The 25,852-nt window shown below is 40.4% G+C and overlaps 1 protein-coding gene and 1 long non-coding RNA gene across 5 annotated transcripts in view; one reads left to right on the top strand and one right to left on the bottom strand.

Moving 5' to 3' along the window:
• The window catches only part of LOC143672557 (uncharacterized), a 56,264-nt gene extending 32,952 nt beyond the window's left edge, over positions 1–23,312 (bottom strand). The window contains exons 1-3 of one of the 4 annotated variants that reach the window (XR_013169889.1): positions 16,400–23,312; positions 15,242–15,277; positions 13,797–14,182 (exon numbers count right to left, since the gene is read on the bottom strand). This is a non-coding gene — a long non-coding RNA (uncharacterized LOC143672557). Of the gene's footprint in view, positions 1–13,796; positions 14,183–15,241 lie in introns of those variants that run through there. The other 3 variants (XR_013169890.1, XR_013169888.1, XR_013169891.1) reach the window with 3 other exon arrangements.
• Positions 1–25,852, top strand: part of LOC143672531 (protein Shroom2-like) — a 118,366-nt gene that overhangs the window by 78,993 nt on the left and 13,521 nt on the right. The window contains 4 exon segments of the mRNA XM_077147132.1: positions 17,266–17,403; positions 23,875–24,212; positions 24,214–24,304; positions 24,537–24,829. Of these exon segments, the coding sequence (XP_077003247.1) occupies positions 17,266–17,403; positions 23,875–24,212; positions 24,214–24,304; positions 24,537–24,829 (860 nt within the window).

Consider the following 25,852-nt stretch of genomic DNA (forward strand, 5'->3'; position numbering starts at 1 on the left):
CAGCGCACCCCAAAGAGATTAGACCCAAATAGGCGTTCTCCAAGACACTTACTACTTAGAATGTCAGAGGTCAAAGAGAAAGAGAGGATCTTGAAAGCAGCAAGAGAAAAACAATCCATCACATACAAGGGAAACCCAATAAGACTATGTGTAGATTTCTCAGGAGAAACCATGGAGGCTAGAAGACAGTGGGATGATATATTTAAATTACTAAAAGAGAAAAACTGCCAACCAAGACTCCTATATCCAGCAAAATTGTCCTTCAAAAATGAGGGAGAAATTAAAACATTCTCAGGCAAAAAGTCACTGAGAGAACTTGTGACCAAGAGACCAGCTCTGCAAGAAGTAATAAAGGGAGCACTAGAGTCAGATATGAAAAGACAGAAGAGAGAGGTATGGAGAAGAGTGTAGAAAGAAGGAAAGTCAGATATGATATATATAATACAAAAGGCAAAATGGTAGAGGAAAATATTATCCAAACAGTTGTAACACTAAATGTTAATGGACTGAATTCCCCAATCAAAAGGCATAGACTGGTAGAATGTATTAGATAACAGGATCCTTCTATATGCTGTCTACAGGAAACACATCTTAGACCCAAAGATAAACATAGGTTGAAAGTGAAAGGTTGGGAAAAGATATTTCATGCAAATAACAACCAGAAAAGAGCAGGAGTGGCTATACTAATATCCAACAAATTAGACTTCAAATGTAAAACAGTTAAAAGATACAAAGAAGGACACTATCTACTAATAAAAGGAACAATTAAACAAGAAGACATAACAATCATAAATATTTACGCACCGAACCAGAATGCCCCAAAATACGTGAGGAATACACTGCAAACACTGAAAAGGGAAATAGACACATATACCATAATAGTTGGAGACTTCAATTCACCACTCTCATCAATGGACAGAACATCTAGACAGAGGATCAATAAAGAAATAGAGAATTTGAATATTACTACAAATGAGCTAGACTTAACAGACATTTATAGGACATTACATCCCACAACAGCAGAATACACCTTTTTCTCAAGTGCTCATGGATCATTCTCAAAGATAGACCATATGCTGGGTCACAAAGCAAGTCTTCACAAATTTAAAAAGATTGAAATCATACACATTTTCTCGGATCATAAAGGAATGAAGTTGGAAATCATTAATAGGCGGAGTGCCAGAAAATCCACAAATACATGGAGGCTCAACAACACACTCTTAAACAACAAGTGGGCCAAAGAAGAAATTGCAAGAGAAATTAGTAAATACCTCGAGGCAAAAGAAAATGAAAACACAACATATCAAAACTTATGGGACGCAGCAAAGGCAGTGCTAAGAGGGAAATTTATTGCCCTAAATGCCAAATTCAGAAAAGAAGAAAAGGCAAAAATGCAGGAATTAACTGTCCACTTGGAAGAACTGGAGAAAGAACAGCAAACTAATCCCAAAGCAAGCAAAAGGAAAGAAATAACAAAGATTAGAGCAGAAATCAATGAAATTGAAAACATGAAAACAATAGAGAAAATCAATAAGACCAGAAGTTGGTTCTATGAGAAAATCAATAAGATTGATGGGCCCTTATCAAGATTGACAAAAAGAAGAGAGAGGATACAAATAAATAAGATCAGAAATGGAAGAGGAGACATAACTACTGACCTCACAGAAATAAAGGAGGTAATAACAGGATACTATGAACAACTTTACACTAATAAATACAACAATTTAGATGAAATGGATGGGTTCCTGGAAAGACATGAACAACCAACTTTGACTCAAGAAGAAATAGATGACCTCAACGAACCAATCACAAGTAAAGAAATTGAATTAGTCATTCAAAAGCTTCCTAAAAAGAAAAGTCCAGGACCAGACGGCTTCACATGTGAATTCTATCAAACATTCCAGAAAGAATTAGTACCAACTCTCCTCAAACTCTTCAAAAAAATCGAAGTGGAGGGAAAAATACCTAATTCATTCTATGAAGCCAACATCACCCTCATACCAAAACCAGGCAAAGATATTACAAAAAAAGAAAACTACAGACCAATCTCTCTAATGAATATAGATACAAAAATCCTCAATAAAATTCTAGCAAATTGTATCCAACAACACATTAAAAGAATTATACATCATGACCAAGTAGGATTCATCCCAGGTATGCAAGGATGGTTTAACATAAGAAAATCAATTAATGTAATACACCACATCAACAAATCAAAGCAGAAAAATCACATGATCATCTCAATTGATGCAGAGAAGGCATTTGACAAGATTCAACATCGTTTCCTGTTGAAAACACTTCAAAAGATAGGAATACAAGGGAACTTCCTTAAAATGATAGAGGGAATATATGAAAAACCCACAGCTAATATCATCCTCAATGGGGAAAAATTGAAAACTTTCCCCCTAAGATCAGGAACAAGACAAGGATGTCCACTATCACCACTATTATTCAACATTGTGTTGGAGGTTCTAGCCAGAGCAATTAGACAAGAAAAAGAAATACAAGGCATCAAAATTGGAAAGGAAGAAGTAAAACTATCACTGTTTGCAGACGATATGATACTATATGATATCACAACAAAACTACTAGAGCTAATAAATGAGTACAGCAAAGTAGCAGGTTACAAGATCAACATTCAAAAATCTGTAGCTTTTCTATACACTCGTAATGAACAAGCTGAGGGGGAAATCAAGAAACGAATCCCATTTACAATTGCAACTAAAAGAATAAAATACCTAGGAATAAATTTAACTAAAGAGACAAAAAACCTATATAAAGAAAACTACAAAAAACTGTTAAAAGAAATCACAGAAGACCTAAATAGATGGAAGGACATACCGTGTTCATGGATTGGAAGACTAAATATAGTTAAGATGTCAATCCTACCTAAATTGATTTATAGATTCAATGCAATACCAATCAAAATCCCAACAACTTATTTTTCAGAAATAGAAAAACCAATAAGCAAATTTATCTGGAAGGGCAGGGTGCCCCGAATTGCTAAAAACATCTTGAGGAAAAAAAACGAAGCTGGAGGTCTCGCGCTGCCTGACTTTAAGGCATATTATGAAGCCACAGTGGTCAAAACAGCATGGTATTGGCATAAAGATAGATATATCGACCAATGGAATCGAATAGAGTGCTCAGTTATAGACCCTCTCATCTATGGACATTTGATCTTTGATAAGGCAGTCAAGCCAACTCACCTGGGACAGAACAGTCTCTTCAATAACTGGTGCCTAGAGAACTGGATATCCATATGCAAAAGAATGAAGAAGACCCATATCTCACACCCTATACAAAAGTTAACTCAAAATAGATCAAAGATCTAAACATTAGGTCTAAGACCATAAAACAATTAGAGGAAAATGTTGGGAGATATCTTATGAAACTTACAATTGGAGGCGGTTTTATGGACCTTAAACCTAAAGCAAGAGCACTGAAGAAGGAAAAAAATAAATGGGAGCTCCTCAAAATTAAACACTTTTGTGCATCAAAGAACTTCATCAAGAAAGTAGAAAGACAGCCTACACTATGGGAGATAATATTTGGAAATGACATATCAGATAAAGGTCTAGTATCCAGAATTTATAAAGAGATTGTTCAACTCAACAACAAAAAGACAGCCAACCCAATTACAAAATGGGAAAAAGACTTGAACAGACACCTACCAGAAGAGGAAATACGGATGGCCAAAAGGCACATGAAGAGATGCTCAATGTCCCTGGCCATTAGAGAAATGCAAATCAAAACCACAATGAGATATCATCTCACACCCACCAGAATGGCCATTATCAACAAAACAGAAAATGACAAGTGCTGGAGAGGATGCAGAGAAAGAGACACACTTATCCACTGTTGGTGGGAATGTCAAATGGTGCAACCACTGTGGAGGGCAGTTTGGCGGTTCCTCAAAAAGCTGAATATAGAATTGCCATACGACCCAGCAATACCATTGCTGGGAATCTACTCAAAGGACTTAAGGGCAAAGATACAAACGGACATTTGCACACCAATGTTTATAGCAGCATTATTTACAATTGCAAAGAGATGGAAACAGCCAAAATGTCCATCAACAGAAGAGTGGCTAAACAAACTGTGGTATATACATACGATGGAATATTATGCAGCTTTAAGACAGAATAAACTTATGAAGCATGTAATAACATGGATGGACCTAGAGAACATTATGCTGAGTGAGTCTAACCAAAAACTAAAGAACAAATACTGTATGGTCCCATTGATGTGAACCAACATTTGAGAATAAACTTGGAACATGTCATTGGTAACAGAGTCCAGCAGGAGTTAGAAACAGGGTAAGATAATGGGTAATTGGAGCTGAAGGGATACAGACTGTGCAACAGGACTAGATACAAAAACTCAAAAATGGACAGCACAATAATACCTAATTGTAAAGTAATCATGTTAAAACACTGAATGAACCTGCATCTGAGCTATAGGTTTTTTTTTTTACTATTATTATTACTTTTATTTTTTTTCTCTATATTAACATTCTATATCTTTTTCTGTTGTGTTGCTAGTTCTTCTAAACCGATGCAAATGTACTAAGAAATGATGATCATGCATCTATGTGATGATGTTAAGAATTACTGATTGCATATGTAGAATGGTATGATTTCTAAATGTTGGGTTAATTTCTTTTTTTCCATCAATTAATAAAAAAATAAAATAAAATAAAATAAAATGAAGGTGAGATTAAGACATTTCCAAATAAACAAAAGGTGAAGGACTTCATCACCACTAGACCTGCCCTACAGAAGATGCTTAAGAGTGTTCTGCAGGTTGAAAGGAAAGGACACTAGACAATGCATTGATGCTCCATGAAGAAATAAAGATCTCCAGTAAGGGTAGCAACATGGGTAAATATAGATGTCAAGACTAGTGTATTTTGGGTTTGTAACGTCACTTTTTTATTTCTTACGGAATCCAAAAGGGAAATGCATAAAATGTAATGAGAAATCAGTATTTGGGGACTCATAATGTATAAACATGTCATCAGAGACGTGAACTATATAAACGTGGAGGGATGAAGGGGTATGGGAACATAGTTTATCTATACTGTTGAAGGTAGGTTGGTATCAAATTTGGATTGTAACAAATTAAGGATATTAATTCTTGGTTGCTGCAAAGAAGATACCAGGGAATATGCAAGCTCACAGAGGTAGAACTTAGGGTACAGGTTGTGAATGGTGGGTGGCAGGGGCAATGAGGACTTAATGCGTGATGGGTATAGTATTTCTGTTTGGGGAGATGGGAATGTTTTGGTAATGGAAGGTGGTGAGGGCACTGCAGCGTAGTAAATGTGATTAATCCTAGGTTATGATATGCTTATGTTGTGTATAGGTACCTACCAGAAATGTAAAAATGAGCACGTAAAGAGATAATGACATACAGGCAGTAGATGATACTGGACTGGATCTAATAAAGAGGAAAGAAGGCTCAAAAGGACATTGTTTGGACATATGAAAAATTGGATTATAGACTGTAAGGTTTATATCAATGTCAAATTTTTTGAACTTGATAAGTGCACTTGAGGTGGATAAATACGTGATAATCCTTGTTCTTAGGAAGTGTATGTGGTGTTCTTGTGTTCAACTGGATGTATATAATTTCCACTCAAGTGTTTAGAAAATGGGTTGATAATTAGATAGATGGATAGATTGAGTTGGAGATGGACAGATAGGTTGATGCAGCAAATGCGGCTAAATGTTAAAATTTGCAGATCTGGGTATCTCGTGGTGGGGGAAGAAGAATAGGGATATGTTAGAGTTCTCTATGTGGGGTTTATATTATTTTTCTAACTGCCCTGTAAGTTTGAAAGTATTTCAAAATAAAAAGGTTACGTTTTTAAAATTGTTTTTGAGTAAACAAAATAAGAAAGATATTTGTTCAGCAAACAAGCACCTGGAAAGATGTCCACCATCATTGGTCATTAGGGGAATGCAGATCACACTACGATGAGATACTGCTAAATGCCACTAGAAAAGCTAAAATTCAAAAGAATGACAAAACAATGGCAAAGATGAGGACAAGTGAGACCCTCATTGATTGCTGGTGGGAAGGAACAATGGGGCAGCTGCTTACTGAGCAGCTAATCTTTAAGAAGTTAACATACACTGAACATACAACCCTGCATTATAAGTCCTAACAGAAATGAAAACATGTCCTCAAAAGACTTTAACATTAATATTCATAACAACTTTATAAATAAGATCCATAAAGTAGACGTAATTCAAATGCCCATCAACTAGTAAGTGGATAAACAAGCTTTTGTGGCCACCTGCTTCATTCCTGTGATGCTTTTGAGATCCTTGCATATTGGTGAGTGTCAGTATTTCCTTTTCATTGTTGAGTAGTAGTCCCTTGTATGATTCTATTGCACTTGATTTGTCCATTTACCAGTGGGTTGATGTTGTTGGGTTGCATAGAGTGAGAGCATGTATTGTCACTCTCTTGGATAAGTGCTTAGGAGTAAAATTGCTGGGGCCTGGGGTACACATGTTAGGCTTACCCTACCTTGCACAGTCCCACTACGAAGCAGTGGTAGTGTTTTTTTCTCTGCTGTGGGGGGCTGGACACTTTCTGCATTTTAGTTCATGGGGGTTTCTTTGTGTCCTCAGCTCTGATAAGTTTTTTTAAGGCCACGATTTTATGCCTTTTCTGGCCTCTTTTGTTGCTCAGATGGGAGCAATGGTCTGTTGTGACTTTCCATATAAGAACCAGACACAGAGCTCCATATCCTGTGTTTACAAATTGTTAAATTTAGAAGAGATGGTACCTTAGTTTGCCATGCTGCCATGACATAATGGGTTGACTTGGAAAGGGGGAATTTATTGGCTCATGGTTTCAAAGCTGGAGGAAGTCCAAAATCAAGGTATCAGCAAGGCTTGCTTTCTCCTGGAGACTGTAGCATTCTGGTACCGGCTGGCTGCAGTCCTTGGGGTCCCTTGGCTTGCATCTCTGCCTCCCATCACATGCTGAGATTCTCTCCTGTGTTGGCTCTTCCAGTTCTGTTGACTTTGGGTTTCTTCCTGGGCGCCTTTCTCCAACTCCTGGCTTCCAGTTTCTTCTCTTTATAAGACTACCGGTCGTGTGGATTACTGTGTCATTCAGTTGGACCAAACCCTAACTGAAGTGACATCTTCAGGAGGCCTATTTCCATTGGGTTCACACCCACAGGAATGTAGACTGAGTATAAGGACATCTTCATGTTGGGGTGCCTGACTTTCCCTACCTCAGATGGCCTGCCTGGTCTAAGCTTCAAGGAGTCTGCCTAACTTTGTGATGATACTGTGAATTACTGATTATATATGTCAGAGCAGAATGATCAAAAATTACAAATGTTTGCGTTTGGTGTTTTTCGGTATTTAAAAAAATGTTTCAAAAATAATAAATATATATATATATATATATATATGTCAACAACCTATATACAAATAGGTCTCAAACCCAGATTGCAATGGGGTTATATCTATATAATCTTCAAAAAAACATTTCTAATGAAATTACAATTATTCTATTTGTCCTTAAAAGATGAGAATGGAAATTCTTTAATTCATTTTTACAAATCTAGAATAGCCTTAATCACCAAATTTGATAAACAGAGCAAAAAGAAAAACATAAAAAATGCAGACAACTTCATTTATGCATGTATACGCAAACTTCAAAGTAACAGGTCAAAGCCAGCAATGTATTAAAATAATTAAATTCTGTAAAAAAAAATAAGTCTGCCTAAGTATGTGATGATATTGTGAATTACTGATTATATATGTAGAACGGAATGACCATATGTTAAGAATGTTTGTGTTTGTTTGTTGTCATATTTTTTTTAATTTAAAAATTAATCAAAAAATTTTAAAAAAGCAAATTCTGAAGAGTGTGCTGGAGAAGAAATTCTGCCTCAAGGTTAACAGCATTAATTCTTGCCTGAGTTTCCAACCAGCTACAATCAAGGAAGCCAATTTCTTAAAATAAATCACATGTATGTATGTAAAAAAAAGAAGTCTGTCTAGATGGCGGAGTGCAAATAGAGTTCTCAAGATCGGTTCTGGGAGCACTTGATCTCACTGTTTGTTATCCATGATGATAAAGGGGTTTGGGAGGGACGTGCCAAGCCAAGGATTTGAACTTCAGGAGTAGCTTTCAGTATCCAAATGAGGCACATAGAAAAGAGGTAGATAAGGAACTTGAGAGGGGATGTTCATAAAGCAGCAGCTCTCAAAGCTGGCTAGACATGGGAATTGCCTGATAACAGGCTGATTTTAGGGTTTGTGACCCTTTCATCGTACCTACCTCTACCGAGACCCGGCTTTCAGATCAAGTGGCTTTGAAGAGAGCCCCCAGTTTGTGTGTTTAAAGACTTCCCCGCTGTCCTTCAGTGTGTTCTTGAGGGAATCAGGGGGAGGGAAGGATTGGGAAGCAAGAATGGCCAGAGTGCAAACCTCTTCCCTGTAAGTGATGGGTACGTGGAGGTTGATTGTATTATCTCGTGCTTTATATATATTTAAGATCTTTCCATGATAAAAAGCTTTAAAACCACACACAAAAAATAGTTTCCTACTTCTGCTCTGCTCCATCGGGGAGGGGTTATATGTAGGATAGAGGGTGGTGACGGGCTACAAATAAAGGAGAAATGTACTGCATCTGTAACGTTTTAGTTCTTGTTTTTACAAACATCGGGAACAGATGGAGGAAATGTTAATAATCTATTTAGAAAGGTAGAAAGGACCCTGGTGTTTGTTAGATTATTCTTTCTCCTTTCCTGAGGGCTTGGAATAATTTTAAGTTTCCCAACTGTTATCTCTCTAGACAACTCCTCAAACTGCTAATAATCGTTTCCACCAGGGAAGGAGCTTTTTGGGAGAGAGAGGAGAGCAGGAATCTTCCTTTTACTGGGTCTCCTTTTATCATTGGCATTTTGTGTCATGTGACAGCCAGGGTTTTATGGGTCACAGCCTCTCCTTAGGGTGGCCAGGCCTGGCTGGCTCCATCTGCGGCTGAGCTGAGTGACCTGAGAGCCCACCTGCCGGAGCTCTTGGTCTCAGCTCAGAGTGAGGTTGATGTGACTTGGGGCATATCTAAGACAGGCTGCTCTCCTGCCACTTACGAAGTCACGTTTCGGTTTGCTAAAGCTGGCAGAGCGCAATATACCAGAAATGGGTTGGCTTGTACAAGGGGGTTTATTAACTTAAAATTTACAGTTCTTAGGCCATGAAAATGTCAACTCAAGGCATCAACAGGACAATACCTGGACTCTTAGGGCAGGCTGCTGGCATCTGGGACACCTCTGTCACAGGGGAAGCCACATGGCCAGCATCTGTTGGTCCTTCTCTCCTGAATTTCATCACTTTCAGCTTCTAGCTTCAGTGGCTTCTTCTCTGAGCTCCCATGGGTGCTCTCTTAGGACTTTTTCATCTTCTCCAAGGCTTTTCTAAACTTCTCTGAATTTCATCTCATAACTTTTCTGGGCTTTTTCTGTCTTTAATTCTCTCAAAAGAGAATCCCATAAAAGGATTACGACCCATCCTGGGGCAATCCTCAACTGAAATAACCCAACAAAAAGTCCCCTGCTCTTGCAGTGGGTCAGCTTGGGGTCTAGCCATGGCTTGCTCACTGGTGACCAAAAGGGGCATAAGCACCCTATTCCCCAAGACCAGGGATGGGCACAGCTGATCACTGATCACGTTTGATTAGTGACTGTGAATTGCTGAGGGCCGGGCTCTGAGGCTGGCCATTGTTTCAGACTGCCCCGAGAGGAACAGCAGTGGCTGCTGTTTTAGCCCACTTCGGGCCAAGGCCATAGCAGAGGAGACTTAGAGACACTGCACTTCCTCAGGGCTGCAAGGGACAGTAGCTGAAGGGCTGCATTTGCTGCACAGGCCAGAAAAGCTCAGCTTTGGAGAGCCCTGACTCAAGAGGTTCCTGGCACCCTCCTGATCCTCCCCAGGGAGCTTTGAAGCCATCTGCACCCCTTTCATCAGTCTCTGGCCCATTTTTCAGGGGGGAAGACTGAAAAAGTCCTCTCCAGGGCGACTCTTCTCCCAGAATCTGCCCTCCAGGCAAAAGCAGCTTCAGGTAAAGAAAGGCATGTAAGAAGCTATAGGGGTCAATGGTCTGGGGCAACTGCTTGACACCAGGGAAAGGGCACTCCATCTCCCAGATGCAGAAAGGACAACCAAACTTCTGAAAACAGAGGAACTCCAAAGCAAGTAACAAACAAAACAACCAGGAGATGACACAGGCCCAGGAAGACAGGGAAGACTCCGCACACTGCAATGCCTTGGACAGACCTTCTTGATGGGAACGCCAAAGCACAAGAAAATCTCTTTCTTATCCCCAGCTGGTTACAAAGTCAAGAAACAGACGCCTCAGGGAATAAGTCCCAGAGTTAACATTTTAGAATATTAAATGTACAGTGTACAGCAAGAGTACAAGCAGAGCAAAGAAACAAAACCTGATAGCCCATCCCCAAACGAGAGTAAAAATCCAGAAGACACGAACAGAGAAACCAGAATTGGGACACAGCAAACAGTCTTTAAAACTTGATGTTGAAATGCTCAAGGATGTAAAGGAGGATGCAGAGAATGAGCTAAAGCTATAGGATGAGCAGTATGAGATTCTTAGTAAAGAGAAAGACATTTGTAAAAGGAATAAAACAGATGCCTGAATTGAAGATCAAAATAACTGAAATGCCAAACTCCCAGGAGAGTTTCAAAGCCAATTGGATTTTCAAGAAAAAATCAGTGAATTTGAAGACAAGACACTGGAAAAAAAAAGTAAAAATAGCCTCAGACACTTGAAACATCAAGCATATTTGCACTATGGGAGTCCTAGAAGAAGAAGAAAGAGAGAAACAGGCAGAAGGAATACCCAAATGACAGAGAACGTCCCAAAACTTAGCAAAAGATGTGCACATGTACATTCAAGAAGCCCAGAGAACACCAAGCAGGAGTAACATGAAGAAAAACACTCCCCTTCATATATTGATGACACTGTCAAATGAAAAGGACAAGAACGGAATTCTGGAAGCTGCAAGAGGAAAGCAATGTATTAGGTTCAAGGGAGTCCCGAGTAGTGTGAGTGCTGATTTCTCATGAAATACCGTGGAGGCAAGAAGGCACAGTGGGTTGAAACAACTGAAGTGCTGAAAGAAAACAACTGCCAACCATGAATTTTACATCTGTTGAGACCGTCTTTCAAAAATGAGTAGGAGATTTGGATATTCCCAGATAAAACAAAAGCTAAAGAAATTCATCTCTACTAGACCTTGCCCTACAGGCACTGCTAAAGGGAGTTCTTCAGACTGGAAGGAAAGGACATGAGACAGTGATTTAAAGCAGCATAAAGCAATACAGACCTGTGGTAAAGGTAACCATTTGGGTAATTATAAATGCCAGCATTATTGTAGTGTGTTGTTTGATATATGACTTCAGTTCTTACTTCTGCAGGTGCTATAATGCAGGTATATAAAAATAATGTAACAAACCAACTAGAACTAATAGGCATATAGAAAACACTTCACCCAACAAAAACAAAATACGTCTTCTTTTTGAGTGCACATGGATCATTCTCCAGGAGACATTGTATGTTAGGTTACAAGTTCCAATAAATTAAAAAAATTTGAAATCGTATCATGCATATTCTCCATCCACAGTACATGAAGCGAGAAATCAATGTCAGGAAGAAAGGAAAATCCACCTATGTGGAAATGAAACAGCATACTCTTAAACAACCAGTGGGTTAAAGAGAAAATCACTAATGAAATTAGGAAATATCTTGAGACAAATGAAAACACAACGTAGCAAACCTTGTGATATGAAATGAAGGCAGTGCTGACAGGGAAATTTATAGCTATAAATGCTTATATTTAAAAAAGAAGAAAGCCTTCAAATCAGAGACCTAACCTAGAAAAAGAAGAGCAAACTGAACCCAAAATGATCCAAAGGAGAGAAATAACAAGATTAGAGCAGAGATAAATGAAATAGAAAAAGAGGTAAGAAACTGAAACAATAAGACAGAAAGTTGCTTCTTTGAAAAGATCCATAAAATTGATCCTTAGCTAGACTGACAAAAAAAAAAAAGGAATCAAATAACAAAAAATCAGAAACAATAGGGGATATTACTAACAACCCCACTGAAATGAAAAGCATTATAAGGGATACTTTGAACAACTGTAAGCTAATAAATTAGATAACCTGGAAGAAATAGAAAAACTTTTAGAAACACAAAAACTACCTATATTGAAACATGATGAGACAGAAGATCTCAACAAACCAATTACTAGTAGGGGGATTGAATCAGTCATCAAAAACCTCCCAACAGGCAGATAATTTAAAAATATTGGGAAAGTCCCTTCAGGGACTGGAGGAAAAATATGGAATTTTTAAGCTTTACCACTGGGGAAACCCCTGATACTGTCTCAAACCCTAGGGACGCCCAAGTCAATAAGCTAAGCCCTTGATCTTGAGGCTTTCTCTTATGAGGCTTATTTCTGTAGCAGGAAAGCTAAGCTACCTATAGTTATTCATCAGAGTTCCTTCCAGAAGACCTCTTTTGTTGCTCAGATGTGGGCTTTCTCTCTCTAAGCCCCACTCTGCAAGGAAAACCATTGCCCTCCCCGCTGCGTGGGACATGACTTCCAGTATCCCTGACAGTGTGGGAGGTGATCCCCAGGGATGGGCCTGGCCCTGGCACCATGGGATCAACAATTCCATCCTGACCAAAACGGGGAAAAGAAATGTTATGAATAAGGTATCAGTGGCTGAGAGAGTTCAATAGAGTCGAGAGGCTACTCTGAAGGTCACTCTTATACAAGCTTCAGTTCGACACTGCTACCTATTGTAGTTTGCCAAACCCCAACCAAAGCAATTCCTGCCAACCTAAAGAAGACTGAGGATGTTATGTGAGATTATACAAAGGCTCCATGCACTAGGATTACTTTCCAGAAACTTACAATCTCCAGGATGTTCCTAGGATAAGTCCTGACACCCAGAAGGGCCAGCCTCTCCAAGAATGTCAACTAGTTCCATCCCCTATCCCATACTATCGACAGCCCCTTCCAGTATGAAAAAGTTAGGATGGACATAGCCCAAATAATCCTAATGATTGGGAGAAAGATCAAAAGAGAAGGAGGAGTTATAACAGAGAACTTAGGATTTAACAAATGATTATGAGTGCTGAATCATAGTGATATTTCTTTTAGTCTTCAGGTGTCTTGGAGCAGCTAAAAGAATAACCTAAAATTGTGGAACTGTAATGCATACCAAACTCTGAAATCTGTTCTAGAACTACTTGTTACAATGTACTTTGAAATTTATTGCTTTTTTGTATATATGTTATATTTCACAATTAATGTAACACACCACATTAACAGAATGAAGGGGAAAAAAAACACATGAGCATCTCAATTGATGCAGAAAAGGCATTTGGCGACATATAGCACCCCTTCTTGTTAAAAACATTAGAACACTAGGAAGAGAAGGAAACTTCCTCAACATGATAGAGGCCCATAGCTGACATCCTACTTAACAGTGAAAAACTGAAAGCTTTCACTCTGAGATCTAGGACAAAATAAGGGAGCCCACTGTCACCACTGTTATTCAGCTTATACTGGAAGTTTTTGCCAGAACAGTTAGGCAAGTGGGAAAAAAAAAAAAAAAGACATCCAAATTGGAAAGGAAGAAGTAAAACTTTCCCTATTTGTAGATGACCTCATCCTAAATACAGACTGTTCTGGCTTTCTAACTGCTGGAATGCAACACACCAGAAACGGATTGACGTTTACTATAAGGGGATTTATTTTGTTAGTTCTTCAGAGGAAAGGCAGCTAACTTTCCACTGAGGTTCTTTCTTACGTGGGAAGGCACAGGATGGTCTCTGCTGGCCTTCTCTCCAGGCCTCTGGTTCCAACAACTTTCCCCAGGGTGACTTCTTTCTGAATCTCCCAAGGCCTGGGCTGAGCTGCAAGTGCTGAGATGAGGAATGCTGAGCTGCTTGGGCTGTGCTACGTTGTGCTCTCTCATTTAAGCACCAGCCAGTGAAGTCAAACATCATTCATTGCAGCAGGCACGCCTCCTAGCCGATTGCAGATGTAATCAGTACAGATGAGGTTCACATACCATTGGCTCATGTCCACAGCAACAGAACAAGGTGTCTTCACCTGGCCAAGTTGACAACTGACTCTAACACCACACAGACAGACATACCTGAAAAATCTGCAACAAAACTCCTAGAGCTCATAAACAAATTCAGCAAAGTGGTGGGTTATAAGAACGGCAACCAAAAATCAGTAGTGTTTATATACACACATAAGGAATAATTGGAAGATGAGATCAAGAAAAAAATCCATTCACAATAGCAACCAAAAGAATCACATATCTGGGAGTAAATCTCACTAAGAATGTAAAAGACTTTTCCAAAGAGAACTACAAAATATTGCTAAAAGAAATCAAAGAAGACCTAAATAGATGGAAGGACATTCTGTGTTCTTGGATTGTAATACTAAATATCCTTACATGTCAATACTACCCAAAGCAGTTTATGGATTCAATACAATCCCAATAAAAATTCTTTGTAGAAATGGAAAATCCAGTCATCAGATTTATATAGAAGTATGATGGGCCTTGAATATCCAAAACCATCTTGAAAAAGAATGAAATTGGACCAATCATGCTTCCTAATCTTAAAACTTATTATAAAGCACAGAAGTCAGAACAGCCCGGTACTGGCACAGGGCAGACGTATAAACTAATGAAATATAATTAAGAGCTCAGAAATCAGCCCTCACATATATAGCCAATTGATGATTTTTTTAATTAATTAATTAATTAATTAATTAATTTATAAAACATAACATGCAAACACAGACGTTCTTGCCATATGGTCATTCCATTCTTGATATATAATCAATAACTCCCTATATCATCACAGTTGTATATCCATCATCATGATCATTTCTCAGAACATTTGCATCAATTCACAAAATGAAATAAAAAGAAAACAAAAAAATTCATGAATACCACATCCCTTACCCTTCCCTTTCATAGATCACTAGCATTTCAATCTAAATTTATTTTAATGTTTGCTCCCCCTATTATTTATTTATTTTTTAAACCATATGTTTTACTTGTCTGTTAATAAGGTAGATAAAAGGAGCATCAGGGGCGGGCCACCGTGGCTCAGCAGGCAGAGTTCTCGCCTGCCAGGCTAGAGTTCTCACCTGCCATGCCAGAGACTTGGGTTCAATTCCTGGTGCCTGCCCATGCGAAAAAAAAAAAGAAGAAAGGAGCATCAGACGCAAGGTTTCACAGTCACATTGCAAAAGCTATCATCAATATACAGTCATCTTTAAGAAACATGGCTACTGAACACAGCTGTACATTTTCAGGCAGTTCCCTCCAGCCTCTCCATTGCACCTTACCTAAAAAGATAGTATCTATACAATGCATAAGAATAACCTCCAGGATAACCTCTGGAATCTCTCAGGCATTGACACTTTATTTCCTCTCATTTCGCTCTTCTCCCTTTTGGTCAAGAAGGTTTTCTCAGTCCCTTAATGCTGAGTCCCAGCTCATTCTAGCATTTCTGTCCCATGTTACCAGGAAGTTCCACACCCCTGGGAGTCATGTCCCACATAAAGAGGGGGAGGGCAGTGAGTTTGCCTGTTGTGTTGGCTGAGAGAGAGAGGCCACATCTGAGCAACGAAAGAGGTTCTCTTTGGGGGAACTCTTAGGCCTGATTTTAAGTGGGCTTAGCCTATGCTTTGCAGAGTTAAGTTTCATATGAACAAACCCCAGGATTGAGGGTTTGGCCTATTGCTTTGGTTGTCCCTACTGCTTGTGAGAATATCAAGAATTCTCCACTAGGCCAATTGATTTTTTACATTAGGGCAAAGGCCACTCAAATGGGAAAGAATAGTCTCTTGAACAAATGATCCTGATAAAACTGAATCAGCGTTTGCAAAAACAAAATAAAAAAATCAAGTACCCCTACCTTACACCTTATTAAAAAATCAACTCAAAATCACTTAAAGTCCTTATAAAAGCCAGAACTATTTAAGTCCTAAAAGAAAACATAGGTAAGCGTCTTCCAGACCTTACGTTAGACAATTGTTCCTTAGACCATATGACCAAAGCACAAGTAACACAAGGGGAAAAAATCGATAAATGGGGCCTCATCAAAATTAAAAAGTTTTTTTGCCTCAAAGGACGTTATCATGAAAGTAAAATGACAACCCATAGGATGAAAGAAAATATTTGGAAAGCATATATCTGATAAAGATGAACTATCTAGAATATTTGAAGAAATCCCTCAATTAACAACAAAAAGACAACAACTGAATTTAAAGACAAGCAAAAGACTTGAATAGACATCTCACCAAAGAAGATATACAAATGGCCAGGAAGCACATGAAAAGATGCTCAGCGTCATTAACCATCAGCGAAATGCAAATTGAAACTACAATGAGATACCAATTCACACCCATTAGAATGGTTGCTGTTAAAAAAAACCTGCAAGTTAACAAATATTAGAGAGGATGCAGAGAAATAGGACACTCATTCATTGCTAGTAGCAATGTAAAATGGTGCAGCTGCTCTGTACGTTTGGCAGTACCTCGGAAAGCAAAATAGAGCTATAATGACCCGGCAATCCCACTACTAGGTATAAATTCAAAAGAATTGAAAACAGGGACTTGAACAGATAATTGCTCACCAGTATTCATAATGGCATTATTCACAATTACCAAAAGACAGAAGCAACCCAAGTGTCTCTCAACTGATGAGTGGATACATAAAATATGATATATATATGATGGAATATTGTTCAATGAAAAGCAGTGAACTCCTGATACTGTGTGACAACATGAGTGGACCTTGAAAACGTTTCCAAGGTTCACCCATGTTGAGTGTCCTCTTTTCATCTAACTCTGTTCTCAAAGCAACGGTGAATTTCTTAGTGATGACAGAGCAGTCCAAAAATATACATAGAGGCCATTATGTTGGGGTTGCTCCTATGCCAGTTTAATTCACTGAGAATTTAACTATATGCATTGCAAAAAAAGAGAAAGAAATGCAGTTTCCATTCTTAGCATTCTGCAAAGTGACTGGAAGCATCAGATGCCTTTGTATGTCTAATAGGCATACAGACCAAAAATGTAGCACGGCGCATGTTGTGCCTGTTTGCCTCCCACTCACTGGATAAATGGGCCAGCTCCCTGCCTGCCCTCACGCTGGCCCTGAGGAGAGACGGGACGAAGTGAACAGTGTCGTGACTGGGGACACGGACAAGCCCTGTGGCAGCCTGTGGCTTGGAGAGGAGGGAGGTCAGGAGAACGCCAAGAGTCGAGGGTCTGGATGGGAAGGGGCCAGCTGTACTCTGGAGGTAGGGAGAAGAAAACTGAGGCCCAAAGGAATGAAGCCAACGACCTCATGGGGCAAACAGACGCAGTCTAGAAATCAAACCACCAGCTCTCGTGTGTGGGAACCTTGTGTTCCAAGATGGGCTGTCTGGGACTTGTCTCCATACCAAGATCACCAGTGGTATTTAATTAACAGTCATGTTGACGGGATTTCTTCTCGATTCTTGTGTTTTTCCAAACTGGTTTCTTGCCTTTGGAGTGTATACTACTGGGCAGCATGGCATCCGGCCTCTCCCCAGGTCTTTTCCTTGTGGCCCTGTTCCCACCCTCACGGTCCAGAGGCCACCAGTGGGTGTGCTGTCTGTCAGCTCCCTGGGTGCCCGCCTGCTTGCCTCTGCGAGCACGTGGAGGAGGCGGGTGGTATTGTTTTTTTTTAACTTTTTTTATTGTGCAGTATAACATATTGCATAAAAAGCAAAGAAATAAAAAACTAATACTTTTCAAAGCACTCTTCAACAAGTGGTTACAGGAGAGATCCCAGAGTTTGTCATGGGCTACCATACGATCCTCTCAAATTTTTCCTTCTAGCTATTCTGGAATATAGGAGGCTAGAGGGCTTAAATGCTTTTTTATCATCACAATCGACTTTTTCTTCTGCTTCTATTTTTTTGTGAAAAACAGCATATATGAAAAAAAGCTATAAATTTCAAAGCCTAGCACCACAGTTAGTTTTAGAACATATTTCAGACTTTGACATGGATTACAATTTCACAATTTTAGGTTTTTACTTCTAGCTGCTCTAAAATACTGGAGACTAAAAGAGATATCAATGTAATGGTTCAGGACTCATATTCATTTGATAAATCCTATCTTCTATGTATAACTCCATGATCACCTTTGATCTTTTCATCCCTCTCTTTACGGTTGTTCGGGCTATGGCGATTTTATATTTTTTATATGGGAAGGGTCTGTCACTAATATGGAGTGGGGAGATAGAACTATCTGATGTTCTGGAGAGGCTGGGCTAGGTTTCAGGACTTATCTGGACCAGGGACCCATCTGGAGGTTGTAGGTTTCTGGAAAGTTACTCTAGCGCATGGAACCCTTGCGGAATCTTATAAATTGGCCAAGGTATTCTTTAGGATTTGCTGGAATGGTCCTGGTTGGGGGTTGGCAGGTTATAATAGGTTGCAAGGTCTATCTGAAGCTTGCATAAGAGCATCTTCCAGAGTAGCCTCTCAACTCTATTTGAACTCTCTCTGTCACTGATAATTAATTGCATTTCTTTTCCTCTTTTGGTCAGGATGGAATTGTTGATCCCACGGTGCCTGGGAGTCATCTCCCATGTCACCAGAGAGACTTTCACCCCTGGATGTCTTGTCCCACGCAGTGCAATGATTTCACTTGCAAAGTTGGGCTTAGAGAGACTGAGCCACATCTGAGCAACAAAAGAGGTCCTCCAGAAGTGACTCTTAGGCATGCCTATAGGTAGTATAAGCTTCTCCACTACCTACATCAGCTTCCCAAGAGTAAGCTTCATGATCGAGGGCATGGCCTATTGATTTGGGTGTCCCCAAAGTTTGACACAATATCAGGGGATTCCCTGATGGTAAGGTTTAATAGTTCCATATTCTTTCTCCCATCCCTCAGGGGACTTTGCCAATACTTTTTGATTATCTGCTTAATATGCTCTAGGATGTTTCCAGGCATTACAATAATCTATACAGGATTAAAGGACCTCTTTCTTATTCTTAGTCTATGTCCCTGTGTTTCAGTTGTTCAAATAAGCTATACAGATAGGTTGAATTAGATTATGCAGTACAGAGAATTTCAGTTCCAGGTCAAATAAGCCTTTCTTCCATTGGTCTCAAAGAGTATGTGTGGTTCTGAAATACAGACACTGTCTTCCTTACCCCTAGGTTCTGAATGACTTTAACCCCAACCTGTTCGGCTTTATTCTTATCTCTAATATCAAGTTATATGTATATAAAACAGCCTCTCAAAATCCCGAAATATTAATCACCACTCCCAACTTAATGTGTCTACTCTAAAAGCTTAGAATCTAGGCCCCTGTTTCCTTATAAGCATTTTCTAAAGGTGACCATACCACTGTTCTTTTGTTTCTGGCTTATTTTGTCTCACCAAATGTCCCACATGTTCATTCACATTTTTGCATGTCTCATGACTTTGTTCCTTTTTGTAAAAGCACAACCTTCTTTCATAAATATACACCATTGTTCAGCAATCTACTTCTCCATCAGTGCATCCTTCAGCCACCTGTATTCATCAGCCACCTGCATTCATCAGGCATCATACAGAAGGTCCAAAGTCCACAGTCCATCAGCATTCTCAATTGTACATAATTTCATTGTTTCCAAGAGAAAGAAAACCAATAACACACGCTCACAAAATAGGAAATCTAAATTTCCTCTTAACTCTCGTCCCTCACCCTATTATTTACCTCTGCTGTTGCTGTAGTAGTGCTGATGGTTTCCATTTGAACATAGCTCATAGCATATAATAGCAGTTCCCCCCTGTACCCTGGACTTAAACATTCTGTATACAAGAATCATGTCTTTGAAGTCATTCTTATGAGAACTCATTCATATTTCTAGTGTGAATCAGTGGGACACATAGGTCTATACAACCCCTTTCAATCTTGTTCACCTTCAATATGGTAATATTACTTCTAGACCCACTAGAGAACCACCTTTGCTCCGATCTGTTCCCTCACATTGGAATTCAACTTCATTAACTAACAGTTTACCCATCTCTACTTTCTATGGATCTCTAAGTCCCCTATATTCTGTATATATTGTAAGCCTCTGATTAAACCTTTATGCTAGTCATAAAAATGGAATCATACAGTATTTATCCTTTTGTGTCTGGCTAATTTTGCTTAGCATTATGTCCTCAAGGCTCATCCATCTTGTCATGTGCTTCAGGATGTCATTTTGTCTTACAGCTGCATAATATTCCATCGTATGTATATACCACATTTTGTTGATCCACTCATCTGTAGATGGGCATTTGGTTTGTTTACAACTTTTGGCGATTGTGAATAATGCTGCTATGAACATCAGTGTGCAAATGTCTGTTTGTGTCGTTGCTTTCAGCTCTTCTGGTATATACCAAGTAGTGCTATTCCTGGGTCATAGGGCAACTTGATATTTAGTTTCCTAAGGAATTGCCAAACAGTCTTCCATAGTGGCTGCACCATTATACATTCCCAGCAGCAGTGCATAAGTGTCCCAGTTTCTCCACATCCTCTCCAACATTTAAAGTTTCCTGTTTGTTTAATAGCATCCATTCTTATAGTTGTGAGGTGGTATCCTATTATAGTCTTGATCTGCATTTCCCTTATAGCCAATGAAAATGAGCATCTCTTCACATGCTTTTGAGCCATCTGTATTTGCTCTTCAGAAAAATGCCTATCATATTTTTAGGCCATTTTATAATTGAGTTGTTTGTCCTTTTGTTGTTGAGTTGTGTGATTTCTTTGTATAGACAGGAAATCAAACTTTTGTCCGATATATGATTTCCAAATGTTTTCTTCCATTGAGTTGGCTGCCTCATCACCTTTTTGACAAGGTCTTTTGAGGTGCAGAAGCATTTGATTTTGAGGAGTTTCCATTTATCTATTTATTCTTTTGTTGCGTGGCTTTGAGTGTAAAGTTTAGGAAGCTACCTCCTATTATTAGGTCTTGAAGATGTTACCCTACATTTTCTTCTCGAAGCTTTATGGTGCTAGTTCTTATATTTAGGCGTTTGATCCACTTGGAGTTGATTTTTGTGTAGGGTGTAAGATAGGGGTCCTCTTTCATTCTCTTGGCTATTAATATCCAGTTCTTCCATGCCCAGTTATTGAAAAGACTATTTTGTCCTAGTTCAGAGGATTTGGGGGCCTTGTCAAAAATCAGTTGACCATAGATTTGGTGGTCTATTTCTGCACTCTCGATTTGATTCCATTGGTCAGTGGTTCTGTCTTTGTGCCAATACCATGCTGTTTTGACCACTGTGGCTTTATAATAGGTTTTAAAGTCAGGGAGTGTTAATCCTCCCACTTTGTTCTCCTTTTTTAGGGTGCTTTTAGCTATTCGGGGTCTCTCTACCTTCCAGATGAATTTGGTAGTTAGCTTTTCCAAATCTTCAAAGTAGATTGTTGGAATTTTGATTGGTACTGTGTTAAATCTGTAGATCAATTTGGGGATAATTGACGTCTTAACTATGTTTAGCCTTCCTATCCATGAGGAGGAAATATCTTTCCACCTATTTAGATCTCCTTTGATTTCTTTTAGCAATGTTATGGAGTTTTCTGTGTACAAGTCCTTTACATCCCTAGTTAAGTTCATTCCTAAGTATTTGATTCTTTTAGTTGCTATTTTGAATGGAAGTTTTGCCTTGAATGAATCCTCAGCTAGGTCATTGCTTGTGTATAGAAATGTTACTGATTTTTGCACACTAAGGTTATATTCCACTGCCTTGCTGAGTTTGGTTTATTAGCTCGAGTAACTTTGCTGTAGATTTCTCAGGATCTTCCAAGTATAGTATCTATCATCTGCAAATAATGAGAGTTTTACTTCTTCCTTTCCGATTTGGATGCCTTTTATTTCTTTGTCCTGCCTGATTGCTCTAGCTAGAACTTCTAGCACAATGTTGAATAATAGTGGTGACAGTGGACATCCTCATCTTGTACCTGATCTTAGCGGGAAGCTTTCAGTCTCTCTCCATTGAGTACCATGCTGGCTATCAGTTTTTCATATATTCTCTTTATCATATTGAGGTAGCTACCTTTGATTCCTGTCTTTTGGAGTGTTTTTATCAGAAAAGGATGCTGAATTTTGTTGAATGCTTTTTCAGCAGCAATCGAAATGATCATGTGATTTTTCCCTTTTGATTTGTTCATGTGCTGTATTACATTAATTGATTTTCTTGCATTGAACCACTGCTGGTATAAACATCACTTGATCATGGTGTATAATTCTTTTAATGTGCCGTTGGATTCGATTTGCTGATATTTTATTGAGAATTTTGCATCCATGTTCATTAGCAAGATTACCCTGTAGTTTTCCTTTCTTATAGCATCTTTACCTGGATTTTAGCTTCATAAATTGAGTTAGGTAAAGTTCCTTTTTCCTCAGTTTTTTGGAAAAGTTTGAGCAGGATTGGTGTTTGTGAGTGGTATTTTGTCGCATGTTTATGTGTGAGTGCATATAAGTACAAATGTATGTGCCAAATGACAGAAATAGGGAGGTTAGTCACAACAGGCTCCCAGAGAAGTAGTCTCTGGTATTCTCATTTTAATAATGCACTACTGACTTTAAAAGTTTTATTAATAAATAGATTTGTGGCACACAGTAGAAAGTACTGCCACTTTCTATATGACAATTTCCTCCATGTTTTTAGAATGCCAGTGCTTCCCTAAAAGTATCATAGTGACTTGAAGTAAATATTTTCCATATAGCAGAACATAAAACTTTTCATATCATTTTCTAAAATTTTTGTGTAATGTTTTGTTTTTATTTGCAAAAAGATGCAATTTGTGTGCATGTGTGTGTAACTGCATCTGATGTGTTTTTTTAAAAAGAAAACTTTTTATTTTGAGATAATTTCAAGCTGAAAGGAAGTTACAAAAGTGATACAAAACCATTCAGAGAATTCCTGCGTACCCCCAACGTGGGTACCCTCATTTACAAATTTGTAATATTTGCACATTTACCTTATCACTCTGTCCGTCCATCTGTCATCTGTCTGTGAATCTGTCTATCTTATCTGTCCAGTCTTTCCATGCCTGTCTGTCTGCACATGTTTTAAGAGCTCAGGTTCTGTCGTGACCTGCCAACGGGTAGCCTCATATCCTACAGTGGGAGTCGCTCTGGGAAAAGGTGTGGCCAAGTGTTTATGGATTTCATTCCCTAACATGGCTTAAAGGGATTAATATCTGAACAGTATTTTCCACCAAGTTAGGCTTTTACTCACTCACGAGGAAGGAGTGCTGGAAACTGCCTGTGAGCAGTTAGATAAAACACATCTGCCCTTAATGGATTTTACAGGGAGAGGGGAGAAAATACAGAATTAGTTCACTTTAGTCTGCAGACCAAACCCTTAGAAACAAAAATGAAACCATCCTGTTCCCGGGTCACCAGTTAAGGGACAAAGGCAGCATTTAAATTAGGTCGCAGAGGCTTTTCTCGTGCTCCATAAAGTGTGCTCCACCCTGTACCTCTGAGGAGCAATCTCCAGCTCCCTGTGTTTGCTGCTAGTCCCGAGGTGCTTTTCCTCATCAGTGGGCTGTCTTCTTTATCCGCTGTGTCTTTAAAAACTACTTTTAACATTGTGGGATTTGTTCCAGTTTGTATTATCGCTGCAAAACAAAATGAAAATTAAACCATGCTCCCATCCCTTGCTGTACTGCAGGAGCACATCCACAGACTCCAGGACACCATCGAGGATGGGACGGGGCTCTGACCGCTGATTACTGGGGACGAAGTTAGGGGGTTGGAGGGGTCTCCCCGACCTCCCATCACCCAAGGACGTTTGGCGGCAGGGGTTCCCTCCCGTCCTGGGGCCACCGAGTCCTCGAGTGTCAGAGCAGGGGAGGGCCGGCGGACGGCGGAAGTCCATGCGCAGAGCGCGCTTGTGTCTCAGCCCTCGGCCCTTCTCTTTCCAGGATCGAGCGGGTGATGGAGAACAACACCACGGTGAAGATGGTCCCCATCAAGATCGTGCATTTGGAGAGCCAGCCCGAGAAGGAGAGCCGGCAGGGCCTGGCCCGCCCCGTGGAGCTGCCCGCCCTGCCCCGCGGGCTGGAGAGAGACCAGATCAGGACGCTCATCGGAGCAGTCCTACTCCCGCTTCTGCGTGTACACCCGGCAGGGCGCCGAGCCCGAGGCCCCGCCCAGGCCCCGCCCCGGCGAGCCTCAGGCCCCGCCCCGGTGAGCCTCAGGCCCCGCCCCGGCGAGCCTCGGGCCCCGCCCCAGTGAGCCCGAGGCCCCGCCCAGGCCCCCCTCCCAGCGAGCCTCAGGCCCCGCCCAGGCCCCGCCCCAGCGAGCCTCAGTCTCCGCCCAGGCCCCGCCCCGGCGAGCCCGAGTCCCCGCCCAGGCCCCGCCCCAGCGAGCCTCAGTCTCCGCCCAGGCCCCGCCCCGGCGAGCCCGAGCCCCGGGGCCCCCAGGCGCCCCCCGCAGAGGACAGTGCTGCCCCCCCTCCCACGCTCAGCTACGGGAAGGCCAAAGAGAAGACCGTCGAAGACCTGAAGTCCGAGGAGCTGGCCAGGGAGATTGTCGGGAAGGACAAGTCGCTGGCCGACATCCTGGATCCCAGGGTGAAAATCAGAACCACCATGGACTTGATGGAGGGGATCTTCCCCAAGGACGAGCATCTCCTGGAGGAAGCTCAGCAGCGCAGGAAGCTGCTCCCCAAGGGCCCTTCTCCCAGGACTGCAGAGGAAAAGTGAGTCACCGCCAGGCTCTTCTGATTCTGCCTGGCAGCCATTAGGCTTCAGAGCGGGGTAGGAGTGGGGGCATGTCTGTTTTAATTTTTGCTTTTGGGGGCACACATTTTCGTAAGAGCCACCCCCGTGCTTGGCATATTTTGCAATTGTATTGCGACATCCTCAAACAAACCATGCAAACCACCCAAAGTGTACAATCAGTGGCACACAGTGTCATCACCTACTTGTGTATGCATCACCACAATCACTGTTAGAACAGTTGCATTACTCTGGAAAAGAAATAAGAATGAAAAATAAAAGCCAAATTTTTGCCTGTTTTTTTGTGTTCTCACCACTCAAGGATAACCCCCACTAGCATTTTCTTTTTTTTCTAACTTTTAAAAAATATTTTTATTGAGAAACCTTCACACACATGCGGTCCATACATGGTGTACAATCAGTGGCTCACACTGTCATCACAGAGTTGTGTGTTCATCATCACGATCATTTTTTAGAACATTTGCATCACTCCAGAAAAAGAAATAAAAAGAAAACACTCATACAAACTATACATCTGACCCCTCCCTTTCATTGAACACTGGTATTCCCATTTACCCAATTAATTTTACCCTTTGTTCCCCCATTATTTATTTATTTTTATCCATATTTTTTACTCATCTGTCCATACCCTGGATAAAAGGAGCATCTGACACAAGGTTTTCACAATCCCACGGTCACACATTGGCCTTTTTTTTGATCCTCTTGAAATAGAAGCTAAGGGTGGAAGGCCCCTGTCTCTGGAGGGGGTGACCTCAAGGCCAAGGAGGACAGAAACATGCCTTCTCTAAGCCCACGGTTCTTTCTTGTCTTGAGGCCCATTTGGTTTATCATGAAGCCCCCCAAGACAGCAGTCCTCACCCAGGAAGCTGCGTCCCCAGGGGACATCACATTGGGCAGTATCTGGGGCTGTTTGGTCTGTCACAATGGGGAGGTGGGTGATGGCCAGGGACACGGCTAACCCCCCTGCCACCCCCAGGGCCACC

This window comes from Tamandua tetradactyla, chromosome Y, assembly GCF_023851605.1.
Source record: "Tamandua tetradactyla isolate mTamTet1 chromosome Y, mTamTet1.pri, whole genome shotgun sequence".
Taxonomy (NCBI): Eukaryota; Metazoa; Chordata; class Mammalia; order Pilosa; family Myrmecophagidae; genus Tamandua; species Tamandua tetradactyla.